General features: G+C 42.8%; 1 protein-coding gene across 2 annotated transcripts in view; it reads left to right on the forward strand.

Moving 5' to 3' along the window:
- KIAA1671 (KIAA1671 ortholog) overlaps window positions 1–14,243 on the forward strand; it is a 215,116-nt gene that overhangs the window by 145,893 nt on the left and 54,980 nt on the right. For both annotated transcript variants that reach the window (XM_073672915.1, XM_073672907.1), the window contains one exon: window positions 978–1,025. In XM_073672915.1, the coding sequence (XP_073529016.1) occupies window positions 978–1,025 (48 nt within the window). The remainder of the gene's footprint in view (window positions 1–977; window positions 1,026–14,243) is intronic.

A 14,243-nucleotide genomic window follows, 5' to 3' on the forward strand; every position in this document is an offset into this window, starting at 1 on the left:
TGGGCCTGTTAATTGATTGATATGTATATAAAATATGCAGCTGCCTGAGAATCACATCCCTAATTTTCTGTCGTGTGACCACATTTGCATTAATCAATATCCCATATGCCACTAAAGCGACGGTTTTATGCATCTATGTTATACAAGAATATATAGCCTAATAAATCTATAAATTTATTCTGCTATATGTTCCAAGACTTTTCTAAGAACAAGATGATGGAAAGAGGGAAATGTAACACTCATCAATCACTTCCAGGCTTGAATCTTTATCTCTGTAGATAGGCTTGTAGATGGCAGGCCTGAAATTCAATCCCATCTATGCCTGGAGATAAAAAGGGTGGGGGTTGGGTTGAAGTTTTTTTTTTTTTTTTTCTTCCCTCCACTCCAATAATACTATAAAACTAATCAATCAGTGCAAAATGGTCACCATCCCGACTGACTTTTAAATCATGGTAGATTTCCATAAATTTTTTCCTTTTTGCGTTTTCATAGTTCTTTATGGATGGAAAAATGCTTTACTCGTTTGGAGCTTTCTCTGAATGTGAGTATCATCCATTATGCATTCATATAGTTCCCCTATGTACATGAGCAGTCATGTGCAAACAGTGTGATTCACAATTACGCTCCTTCCACCGCAGCAAGAATATCATGTGAGCCATTAAACCTTATTTTAAAAGCAACATCTTTAATTGATTATATGCTCATACGTTCTCCGCCAGCAAAAGACCAAACTAAGAGGAAGAATATAATATTTGCTACAGTATTGCAAAATAAGCAGAGCTTTAAAATTAATGCTGGCATGAAAGCTAACCTAGATGAGATTCCGGCATGATTACGAAGTATTAGATTGTTGATAACCTTCCTTATCCCCTTTACAGGAATGCTTGATATAGTATTAAATCCAATTTCTAATGTTGATGCTATTCTTCTAATACTATTTCTATGGTAATTTGTTTGTCATTTGTATTTTTGTATAGGAAGGTTCTGGCTGCCTCCCATGTGCTCATCCATGGTCAAAAGCCCAGGTATGGTTGCACAGTCAGCTGGGTTGGACTTCAAATACAGTCCGATAATTTGATTTTGATTTTTCTTGGAGCACAATTTTGTTTGTAGTCTCTACCAGACAAATATTTGGGCACCCTGCAGTAATGACTCCCTAACTTGGACATTTTGTGACTTATTTGACTATACATGAAATTCTATAAACCTTTTTAGTCAAGTTTTCTTTCTATGCTGGAAAGAATTATAAAGGCCTGAATATTGCTTGGGAGTCAGAGACATACCTCCCAAGTGTTCTTTTTTTCCGAGGCACAATCCCAACTTTTATTCCGAGGCACAATCCCAACTTTTATTCCCATGCCCTTTGTCCCTCTTTTCTCCTCATTTTTAACGGACCAATATCATTGCATTATAAGTTGACTCTCTTGTTCCAAAAAGCAGCTATCTGGTTACTACTGGCATATTAAACCCCCAATATGTCCATTATTTCCTGATCGGATGCAATGCGGAAAGGTAAAAATCAGTAACCAGATGTTTTCTGCCGGCATGCAAATGAAAAATGATTGTAGCATGTAGATATACTTTCACCCCGTGGACCTTACGTGGTCTTCATTGACCATTCAAACAATTGGGAGGTATGAAAGATACAACCTGGTTTTATATTGTCGCTTTAGCATCCTGCCAACCTTATACCCACCTTAGCTGATTGCCAAGTGCCAGCGGAAGGAGTAGGCTTGCTAGAGGATTCCCTCACGGCAGCTCCAAGGTGATGTATTTATAGCACAGATGAAGTGCTCATTGATTTTGCAGGACGTCAGTTCTGGTATTTCTGTCTGACATCACCTCATATTTTTCTAATGGCAGGGATGTTCCTCCACAAAGATTGAAAGCAGCACAGTTTTTGTTTAATATTATCCATGGCATCCATTTCATTATCGGTCATGTTCACATAATACCTATTTTAAGTTCAGTCAAACTCAAAAGTAAAGGTAAAAATGCCATTCGCTTTTACCATTTGGTACATTTGACTCCCTTCATGAAGAAATCCAACAGAGCCATGTTGTATATTTTGGTTTAGGGTCATTTGTTCTCCAGGACAAAAATAGAAAAAAAAGATTATTTTTTGCGAACATAGCTATTTAGTTCAATGGCTCTGGGATGTGAGGTCGGGTCGATGGTGGTTGAGAATGATTGTTTTTGTCATCAATTCTCCAGCCCGTGAAATTTGACATTGGAAACTCGAGTAAGATTTCAGAACACCGTGTTTCTGAGCTGTTGGGTAGACGGAGAATCGATGCTCATCGCGAAGGACATTTAAAAGTAGAATTTGGATAAATGAACTTGAAAGTTTGAGAGGCCAACAATGAAGCCTCCCACTATATGACAAGCCTACATTGCTTTTGTCTTTTCTGGTTTGATATGGGCAATGTCGCTTTATTTGTTACTGGTGTTGCCCATCGATTTATATGATTGACTATACAATGGCAGAATAATTTACCTATTTTACATGTAGTATCATAAGTGAACTGAAATATATTTCAATGAGTATTGGCTAGGTAAGTAATTTGATTTCATTGCAAAATTATCTTTATATTGGCAAAATGGGATTTATACTGCCGGCCTCGAAAAAATGGTAAATTAGGTTGCGCTAGAGTTCAAGTCCTTTCGCTCTCTGAAGAGACAATTTGCATATTTAATTTCCCAGAGGAGCATGCATGGCGTTTAAGTCTCTTCAATGTGACTTGCCAGGCTTGGCTTGTCACTCTCCTTAAGGAGAAACGTTACCCCTTAGACACCTGCGTAGACAAAGCAAAGATTTGCATACTTTTTCCAGGACGCATTGCTTTGTAAGACTGTATATTCCAGCAGGCTCTAAGCATGGAGAACCCATAACCCTCGAGACCTCTATCAATATAATGAAATAAAATTGACTAAGCTAAAGCTGTTTACTTAACTTCTTTAGATTTCAATACAGAGAGGTCTACACAAGCATAACCACCTCTCCATTGACTTCTATGGTGAGAACAGCCAAACTCCGTCACGGTTACCCCTGCTCTTCTGGTAGGTTTAAGTCCCATCTGTGGGATCCTTTCCTACTGAGCATTTGTGGCATATCCTGAAATGGCTACATCTTTGAAAAGATCAGACTGGTTGGGGTGACCTTATTTCTTATGCTCGCTTATATTGTGCCATCATATTCTGCAGCGCTTTACATTTTCATTACTGTCCCCATTGGGGCTCACAATCTAAATTCCCTATCACTATGTCCTTGGAGTGTGGGGAGGAAACCAAAGAACCCGGAGGAAACCCACAAAAATATGGGGAGAACATGCAAACTCCTTGCAGATGATGATCTTACGCCTTGAAGTGCATTTACATTGCCGTACTATTGTGAATGAGCGTTCCTAGGAATGCTTGCTTCCTGACAATGGGACAGTCTAAACAGGATGTCAATCAACCAATGAATGAGCAAAATGCTCGTTTATCGGGTGAAATTATTTGTAAAAATTATAGTTTTCAGCAGTTATTTGGTCTGTGTAAACAGGACCTATGCTGTCAAAAATACTAGTAGCTCATTTCCATAGAAGGATCTTTCGTCCCTAAGAATAGAATGGGACTCTTATATCTTTATCTTCCCTCCTGATGACATCTTTCTCGACAAGGGTCTTAGGTGCCTATAATAGTTGGTGCAAATTGATCTGCACAACCCGGTCCATCAGGCACATCAGTAATACGTGGCCTCTGAACAGGAGCCTTGAGAGTAACCTTTTACCTGACTGCACCCGTGACTCTTCTTTTGATTAGCGAGCCTGGCACAAAGTCATCATTGTGGTGTGACACACGTGATGTCGCACCAGGCTGGCTAATCAATAGAAAAGCTGTGGATGTTTTGAGGTAAGAGGTGGTTCTCATAGCTCCTGTCCAGCAGCCACAGATTACTGGATGGACCGGGCTCTGTGGATCGATTCACACTAAGGCTATGTTCACACATGTTGTGTTTTTCAACGTTTTTTGCTGAAGATTTTTATGCAAATTTTCAGCTGCGTTTTGCAGTACCAGCAAAGTTTATGAGAAACCAGAATTTTCTGTTCACACATTGTGTTTTTGTTGTTGCGTATTTTGGGCCTTGGTTGGGTTTTTGGAAAATAGAGCATGTCCCTTCTTTCAGCGTTTTTTTCACCCATAGGAAGTAATGGGGGGTAAAAAAAACGCTGAAAAAACGCACCAACATTTGCATCAGTGTTTTTTCAGTGTTTTTGATGGCAAAATAGAATGGGGTTCTTTTTTTCACAGAACTTTATGTACATGCATAAATAGAGACAGAAGGACAGTGAAAAAAACGCATCAAAAATCGCAGCAAAACCTTTGTTTTTGAGCCGGCTGTTATCCTGCCAGAGATTAGGTTCTGCTACAGATTTGTGACACTGAAAAACCCAACATGTGTCAACAAAGCCTTAGTCTGGTCCCCAGAAACACTATTTGGTCGGACAAACCTGGTGAAATTCGCAGGATCGGCTGAATTAATTCTGATTTGCTTAGAGACCTTTTAGGAATGTTTTCCCTCATGTACTGTTCTGACATTATTCTGATTTATGTTATATTTAATTTATTTATTTTTAACTATTTTGTGACTAAAAAAGAAAATTGATTACTAAAAAAAAAAAAAATTTAATTCAATTTAGCTCCTGACAGATTTGACTAAGTGGACAACCTAATTGGCAATGCTGAATTTGATCAAGTTTATACACTGCTTAAAAAAATAAAGGGAACACTTAAACAACACAATGTAACTCCAAGTCAATAACACTTCTGTGAAATCTACCTGTCCAGTTATGAAGCAACACTGATTGTGAATCAATTTCTCCTGCTGTTGTGCAAATGGAACAGACAACTGGTAGAAATGATAGGCCATTAGCAAGACACCCCCTATAAAGGAGTGGTTCTGCAGGTGGTGACTACAGACCATTTCTTTGTTCTCATCGTTTTTGGCTGTTGTTTTGGTCACTTTTTCATTTTGCCATTGCTCTCACCCCTAGAGGTACAGTAGCATGAGGCGGTGTCTACAGTACAACCCACAGAAGTTGATCAGGTAGTGCAGTTCATCCAGGATGGAACATCAGTGCGAGCTGTGGCAAGAAGGGTTGCTGTGTCTGTCAGCACAGTGTCCAGCGCATGGAGCAGATACCAGGAGATGTGGAGGGAGCCATAGGAGGGCAAAAACCCAGCAGCAGGACCGTTACCTCCTCCTTTGTGCAAGGAGGAACAGGAGGTGCACTGCCAGAGCCCTGCAAAATGACCTCCAGCAGGCCACAAATGTGCATGTGTCTGCACAAATGGTTAGAAACCGACTCCATGAGGGTGGTATGAGGGCCCGACGTCCACAGATGGGGGTTGTGCTCACAGCCCAACACCATGCACGACGCTTGGCATTTGCCACAGAATACCAGGATTGGCAAAGTCGCCACTGGCGCCCTGTGCTCTTCACAGATGAAAGCAGGTTCACACTGAGCACATGTGACAGACGTGACCGAGTCTGGAGACGCCATGGAGAGCGATCTGCTGCCTGCAACATCCTTCAGCATGACCGGATTGGCAGTGGGTCAGTAATGGTGTGGGGTGGCATTTCTTTGGAGGGCCGCACAGCCCTCCATGTGCTTGCCAGAGGCAGCCTGACTGCCATTAGGTACTGAGATGAGATCCTCAGACCCCTTGTGAGACCATATGCTGGTGCGGTTGGCCGTGGGTTCCTCCTAATGCAGGACAATGCCAGACCTCATGTGGCTGGAGTGTGTCAGCAGCTCCTGCAAGATGAAGGCATTAAAGCTAAGGACTGACCCGCCCGTTCCCCAGACCTGAATCCGATTGAGCACATCTGGGACATCATGTCTCGCTCCATCCACCAACGTCACGTTGCACAGACTGTCCAGGAGTTGGCGGATGCTTTAATCCAGGTCTGGGAGGAGATCCCACAGGAGACCATCCGCCACCTCATCAGGAACATGCCCAGGCATTGTAGGGAGGTCATACAGGCACGTGGAGGCCACACACAATACTGAGCCTCATTTTGACTTGTTTTAAGGACATTACATCAAAGTTGGATCAGCCTGTAATGTGTTTTTCCACTTTAATTTTGGGGTGACTCCAAATCCAGGCCTCCATTGGTTAATAAATTTGATTTCCATTGATGATTTTTGTGTGATTTTGTTGTCAGCACATTCAACTTTGTACAGAACAAAGTATTCAATGAGAATATTTCATTCATTCAGATCTAGGATGTGTTATTTGAGTGTTCCCTTTATTTTTTTGAGCAGTGTATATACATGGCATGTAATAATGAAATACATTTCCCTTGTGAGTAAATTCTGTGCAAAATTAAAGTTTTTCTTAACTTTTCTAGTATAAACCTCTCTTCTCCTGCTTTCATTTTCCCTGTCATAGTCTTACCAGGTCAACATTTTTGTACTGTTTGCTAACAGGGCTTGTCCATGTTTGCATTGTGAAACATATTAGCTTTTTGATAACGTTACATTTTGCCCACTATACAGTATACACTATATAGTTTTGGTTAAAACTAAGTATGAATTTTTGTCAATGGCTGAAAATGCCAATTTCACTTCAATTAAGGCTTTTGTACGTTATGGTTTTAGGCACAATGTAATTTAGTAGTTTACTGGAATGCGGGGCGATTACCTCGCGTTGTTAACTCCTAATCTCTAGTCAGTCCGGAGCCTTTTCATTCTCAGTTTATATACTGATGGTTTCTGATAATGAGCCCATCCCTTTATAAACTCACTTATGGCCTAGTTTATACTAGTATGTAAGAAATTTTGTTTAGCCTTAAGCGGTATGTTCACCTTTTAACACTAATGCTGTAAAATGAGTAGATGGTGTATTTGTAAAGTTTCTTTATATATAGACATCATTTAATATTGGGATCTGAATGGGAAATTATTTTATTCTTTGTTACAGACAAGTGAATTGCTCATCTTAAACTGAACCTGTCAACTTGGAAATGCTGTATAGTCTATGGTTATTGTGTTATAGAGCAGCAGAAACTGATTGATATATGTTTGGGCAGAAAAGAATCAGTTTAATTTTTCATACACTGATTTCATTTTTTTTTTATGGGATCAGAGGTCTAATGGGTGGCCCTAATAGATGAGTGACAGCTTTCCTGTATAAATGTGTCTACAAACCTAGCTATCCAGCGTTAAGACAGCTCACTAGACTTCAGAGCTCAGAAATAGCAGGGATTTCTATGTATAAAATATGCAAATTTGCTTTCCCGCACAGCAAAATTGTCTTGCAAGTACATATTAGGAAATATGGTTTCCCTATAAGGCTATGTGCCCACGCTGCGGAAATGAAGCAGAAATTTTCTGCTTCATTTCTGCATGTCCTCTCCCGGATAAACGCATGCGGAATTCCACACGCGTTTATCGTGTGATTTCCACATGCGGAATTGCCTTGCGTTTTTTATTGCATTGCAAAGGCAATTCTGCTTGCGGAAACGCAAAATTAATGGACATGCTGCAGATTTTTCCGCGCATCAAAAACGCTGCGGAAAAATCCGCAGCATGGGCATTGACCTTGCGGAATCCCCTTGTGGACCATGGGGGGCGGATTACATGGCTTTTCACAAGCGTTTACGCTGCGGAAATTCCACAGCATATACCCTTGAAAAACGCTACGTGGGCACATACCCTAAGTCAACGTCTGACCCTTTAACGAGTCGTGCAACGTGACCAGGGAAAAAATGCCAAGCTAGAAACTCCTCTACAGACGGCCTGTTTCAGGCTGTTTGCCTCTCATCAGTGTAGAGCAGAATTTGGCTGAATGTGACAATGTTGATACAGTGTGAGGGAAGTAGTAATCACTGAAGTGATCAGCTGAGTAAGAAGTTTTACATGCAATGTTTCATGGGAGAAAAGTGTGTAAATTTAGTTTTTCATTCTGCCAGATATTTTGTCACTTATCCAGCCAGACTTTTTTTTTTAAATTTGCCTCTTCTTTGTGGAGATATTGCAAAGTATTTGGAACCTAATTTTTTTTTTATTATAGTAAGTACGGCAGCGGGTGTTAGACACTTTTCATTGGGGGGGGTGTATTTTTCCTCCCTTCATGATGTTGACCATTTAAAAGCAGATAATAACATTCAAAGGAAGGAAGAACACCCCCTCCCACTACCAAAGCTTTCAGCTGGTTTCTCAATGTGTGAGATGTATGACTGATCTCCTGGTCTAACCTCCTGCATTAGTCAGTTCCTTCTACCAGCTCTTCTCCTTTCATTTTTCATCTCTGCTGTACTGCCCCTCCCCCACACTTCCTGAGATGAGAGCTCAAAATGTCAGTATCACACTTATATCTGTTGTGCTCACAACATCTCACATAGGAGTAGTCCAGAATAGGCAGGCAGCTTCTGTGTGAGATGTAATGACAGCCTGATCTCGACATAAGGGCTGAGACAGACTGCCTTATAACTCGTGCGATGATCACATCGCACTGAACGGACTGGCCGGCACCTCTCGTGACCTGAGCATAACAGCGTGATATATTTCTATGCAGCTGTCAAGCTAAGGTCAGGAGAGCAGACAGCCAGTACGAGGTCTATGATGCAATCCTCAAACAAGAAATAAGGCAGTCGGGAATTGGATAGTTCGCCCCCAGCAATTCGTCCCCAGCATTTGGCCCCCAGGATGTTTTGCCCCCACACATCTCACCCCCGCACATATCGCCCCCAGTTCGCCCCTGTCCGGGGGCGAATCTTCCTGGGGGCGAAATGTACCTGGGGGCGAATTGCTGGGGGTAAAACTTCCTATAACCACGGCAGTCTGTCTCTGCCCTAAGTGTAATACTGACACACTCTGTAATCAAGAGAGTGTTACACAGCTTAATAGCTGCATTGTCGCTCCCTCCGCACTGACTCCTGCAGGAGGTTAGACCAGGAGATCAGGCTGTCTGCCTTTATAGGTATCACTGTAAACTATGGTGGGGGCGTGGTCCTCTTTCATTTGAGTGTTGTTGCCTATTTATGATTGGTCATCATCGTACAAGGAGAAGTAGTACACGCCCCCTAGTAAAAACTATCTGATGTCAGTTTTAGGCTGCGTTCACACATTGCGTATTTTCGCGCGCTTTTTTGCGCGCGCTTTTTGGAAATACGCAATGTGCTTTGTGTCTGCCAGCAAAGTGAATGGGAAATTCACTTTGCCGTTCAGACACTGTGTAATTTTACGCAGCGGGAAAGCGCAGCTGCGTAAAGAATTGGCATGTCAATTCTTTACGCAGCTGCGTCCTGCGCTTTCTCTCTATTGTGCCCATTATAAGCGATGGAATTACGCAGCGGTGTTCACACACTGCGTAATTCCATCGCTTTTTTACGGGGGTGCAGGATGGATACTCACCTACCCGATGTCAGGGGAGAGGCGTCCGGTCCGGTCCGCTCCAATCCCGCGCTTCCAGCATCTGCCGGTGAGCCGATCAGCTGTTAGCTAACCGGCTTGTAACCGGCTTCCGATCAGCTGATTACAAGCCGGTCAGCTGACAGTCTGCTGATCGCTTCACGGCAGATGCTGCAAGCGCGGGACGGAGCAGACGCGTCTCTCATCCATCGGGTAGGTGAGTATCCATAGTCGGGACACACACACGACACATAGACACAGACAGTACACACAGACACAGACAGTACACATGTCACCCTTCATTTTTCACACTGCGTTTTTTGCTGCGCTTTTTTACGCAGTGTGTGAATGGAGGTGCTTTTTTACCTGAGTAAAAAAACGCAGGTAAAAAAACAGGAAAATACGCAGCGTGAAAATACGCAATGTGTGAACGCAGCCTTAGAATGAAAAAACTTCACTCAGAAGGCGCCAAATACTTTGCTAATCTCCGCAATGGAGAGATGAAGTGTAAAAAAAAAAATTATTCTGCTTTGCAGCCACTAATAATTTGGTGAAAAGTCCTTTACTTATAAAATAGCCAACAACCTAGGTGATACTTACAAGATAGTTTATAATTTCTGAAAGAGAGCTAATTTGAATACTTTCTTCCCATGGAGCATCGCCTGTAAAATTCCATACTCAGCTGGTCTCTTTAAAGAAGCACTCCCATTAAAGCGCCCCAGTCAGCAGGATTGTGCTCAGTAAACTACATACACTGTCAGGTGGGCGACATGACACTAATTAAAATGATACCTTGGTTGATTAAATCCGTCCTGTGGTTCTTGTGTAATCTTTACTTTCAGTTTGGAGATAATGATATGCTAGTGCTCCGGGGCAGCCTGTGGGGTGAACTCTAGAAGATCTGTATGCTCTTATGACAGCTCACTGTGCCTTCACTGACCTGCCTCCTATTTAACATCTAGTAGTGCGGGGCTAGGTAAAATAAGGAGGCAGGTCAGTGAACGATCAGTGAACTGTCATAAGAGCATACAGATGAATATGTAAGCCGAGCACCCGAGAGAGCGCCCCCCAAAGGCCGCCTTGAAGCAGAGCATATCATCTCCAAACTGAAAGTATAGATTACACAAGAACCACAGCATGGATTTAATCAACCGAAGTATCCTTTTATTCGGTGTAATGTCACCCACCTGACAGTGTATGTAGTTTACTGATCACAATCCCGCTGACAGGTGCGCTTTAAGTTTTTTATTCATTAAATGTATGTGAATGTAATGTAGTGTGAGTGTATTAATATACTCACCGCCGTCTTCTCCTGGAACCAGCGCCATTCTGCTCTACTTCTCAGTGACATCACTGCTCTGCAGACTGCCTGTAACATGCTGAGCTCTGCGTGATCCGGAAGTGGGTTTTACAGTGTAAGTCTGTGGAGCATCAGAACCAGGCTCCATAGGCTTACATTGTAAAAGAGACTTTCGGCTCATGCATAGAGTGAGCAAGGTAGTCGCAATTGCGATGATGTCACCGAGAAGAGGAGAACAACAGAGCTGTACACCGGAGAGAGCAGGGGTAGGTGAGTATATTAATACACTCACACTATATTACACCCACATATACACACATTTAATGAATAAAAATCTTAATGGGAGTTCTTCTAGAAGGAGACTCAGAAGGAGACTCAGTACTTCAGTACTTCAGACTCAGAAGGAGACTCAGTACTCCCGCCTTCTACGAGGAGGTGAGCTCACAGCTGGACCGGGGAGAGTCAGTGGATGTTGTACACCTTGACTTCTCCAAAGCGTTTGATACCGTGCCACACAAAAGGTTGGTATATAAAATGAGAATGCTTGGTCTGGGGGATAATGTGTGCAAGTGGGTAAATAGCTGGCTGAGTGATAGAAAGCAGAGGGTGGTTATCAATGGAGTAAGCTCAGGGTGTGTCAGGGTTACTAGCGGGGTGCCTCAAGGGTCTGTCTTGGGCCCTATATTATTTAATATATTTATTAATGATCTAGTGGAAGGGTTGCATAGTAAAATAGCAATATTTGCAGATGATACTAAACTTTGTAAAGTAGTTAATACAGATGAGGATAGGGCACAGCTACAGGAGGATTTAGATAAATTGGGGAGTTGGGCCAAAAAATGGCAAATGGGGTTCAATGCTGATAAATGTAAGGTCATGCACATGGGAAAGAAAAACAGCAGTCACCCATACATATTAAATGGGAAACCGTTGGGGAAATCTGACATGGAGAAGGACCTGGGCGTCTTGGTTAATAGCAAATTAAATTGGAGTGCCCAGTGTCAGGCAGCAGCTGCGAAGGCAAATAGAGTCATGGCATGCATCAGAAGAGGAATAGGGGCATATGATGAGAACATTGTTCTTCTTCTGTATAAAGCGCTGGTAAGGCCGCACTTAGAATATTGTGCACAGTTCTGGTCTCCGGTGCTCAGGAAAGACATATTGGAGCTAGAGAGGGTACAAAGGAGGGCGACTAAGGTAATAAAGGGAATGGAGGGACTAGAATACCCAGAGAGGTTGTCAAAATTAGGCCTATTTACGTTGGAAAAGAGAAGGCTTAGGGGAGACCTCATAAACATGTATAAATACATCAGGGGGCAGTACAGAGATCTCTCCCATGACCTGTTTATACCAAGGATGGTGACAAAGACGAGGGGGCACACTATGCGTCTGGAGGAAAGGAGGTTCCTGCACCAGCATAGAAGGGGATTCTTTACGGTCAGAGCCGTGAGACTCTGGAACTCTCTGGGAGAGGAAGTGGTGATGTCCAACTCACTTAATGAGTTCAAGAGAGGCCTGGACGCCTTTCTTGAGAACAATAAAATTACATCTTATGCTTAATTAATTAATCCAGGGATTTAATCGGACTGCCAGATTGGTGTCGGGAAGTGAATTTTTCCTCAATGATGTAAATTGGCCTATACCGCATGTTTTTTTTTTGCCTTCCCCTGGATCAACGCTGCGGAATAGCTGCAGTGCACAAGAAATAGGCTGAACTGGATGGACGCTTGTCTTTTTTCGGCCTTATAAACTATGTAACTATGTACTTCCATCACAATGCATAAAATATAAAGTAAGCTAAATCTTTTTCCACAAATTATATCAATCTGTTCAGCTTATCCTGGTCTAGAACACGATGCCGATAGATTGCACAGCATTTCTGAGCTCTTTGGTTGCCTTTAACCTACTCTTTTTCTCTTTAATACTTAGAGGTTAATATGTTCTAGATGCGGACTGCTACAACTATTACATTCCTGCTAACTTCAATAAAAGAAAATTGGGCAAATTTGCTGTAACATGTTATTGTGCCACTGGCATTGAACAAGCTTAGACTGCAAAATAATGTAATGCTTTTAAAAGTGTGAAAGCCATTTTGAAGGTTTTGCCACTATCAATTATTCAGCCTTTACAGTATGAATTCTAAAAACTCTGCATTGTAGGTTTTTAATAAGTTTTGAAAGAGTGTGAATAGCGTGCTCATATTGTAGCATACAATGTCTTATAACATTCCTGTAACAAAGCAGAAGGGTCCTTGGGTGGTGATGTTTTGGGGGTGTAGAAAGACATTACTATACTTCAGAGATTACTAAAATCCTAACTGAACATAGGGTTCACTTAAATATAATTCAGCTCTTTGCTTGTAAAGACAATCTAACTATCCATGAATGCTGGGTTTTACAAAATAGAAAATGTGAATATCAAAAACGATCTTGAGTCAAAGCTGAAAAAAAACTTATACTATCCTCTTTAGAATACATTTGGAAAAAAATATAGAGCTTGTGTAATAATCTGAATTTAATCCCTGGATGATCCCATTCTTACGCCCAATTAGGGCTCATGGAGCTAATAGGGGAGGGGGGAGTCCTTCACTCCAAGGCCAAAGTGGAGCGCAGCAGTGAAGAGTTTTAGTATGCATGTTTGCACATGGAAAACATTACAAAAGGCTTTTAAAAAATAAAAAAAAAATACCACCAATTCCATGGTGCTGTACATGTGAAAAGGGTTACATACACATTACATACATATGACTTGCGTAAAATAGAGTAAACAAACTGACGGGAGAGGACCCTGCTCCCATGGGTTAGAAATCAACAGGCTACCGGGGGAAAAAGGCAGTAGGGTTGGGTGGGGAGGGAGAGGATGGGTGTTATTGCAGGCTATGTGCTTTCCTGAAGAGATGTGCTTTCAGGATGCATCTAAAGCAGGGGTCTCAAACACGCGGCCCGCGGGCCGCATGCGGCCCCTGAGGCTGCTTTATGCGGCCCGCAGGCACAGACCCCTTGATGATCCCGACCAGGTCCAGGAGGAGCCGCCGACAGCAGCGCTGCATTGCCGCACAGAGACTGTTTCCCAGCACTGCATTTCCAATGCCAGCCGCCGGCCAATCAGAGGCCAGCAGCTGATATCTGCGTGTCGGCGCAGCGAGTATGACGTCATTGCCATATGCAGATGTCAGCTGCTGGCCTCTGATTGGCCGGCGGCTGACATTGAAAATGCTATGCTGGGAGACAGTCTCTGTGCGGCAATGCAGCGCTGCTGTCGGCGGCTCCTCCTGGACCAGGTCGGGATCGTCAAGGGGTCTGACTCTGTGGTGCCTGCGGGCCACATCTGCAGGAAGGACGCCGAGGGAACGGAGGACAGGTGAGAATCATCTTTTTTTTTTTATGTGTGTGAAGAACAGCACAGGGAAAACATAGCCACAGGATGGGGACCTGGATGGGGCACATAGCCACAAGAGGGGACCTGGATGGGGCACATAGCCACAAGAGGGGACCTGGATGGGGCACATAGCCACAAGAGGGGACCTGGATGGGGCACATAGC

This window comes from Phyllobates terribilis, unplaced genomic scaffold (assembly GCF_046119375.1).
Source record: "Phyllobates terribilis strain yellow unplaced genomic scaffold, ASM4611937v1 Scaffold_1__5_contigs__length_1240528914, whole genome shotgun sequence".
NCBI lineage: Eukaryota > Metazoa > Chordata > Amphibia > Anura > Dendrobatidae > Phyllobates > Phyllobates terribilis.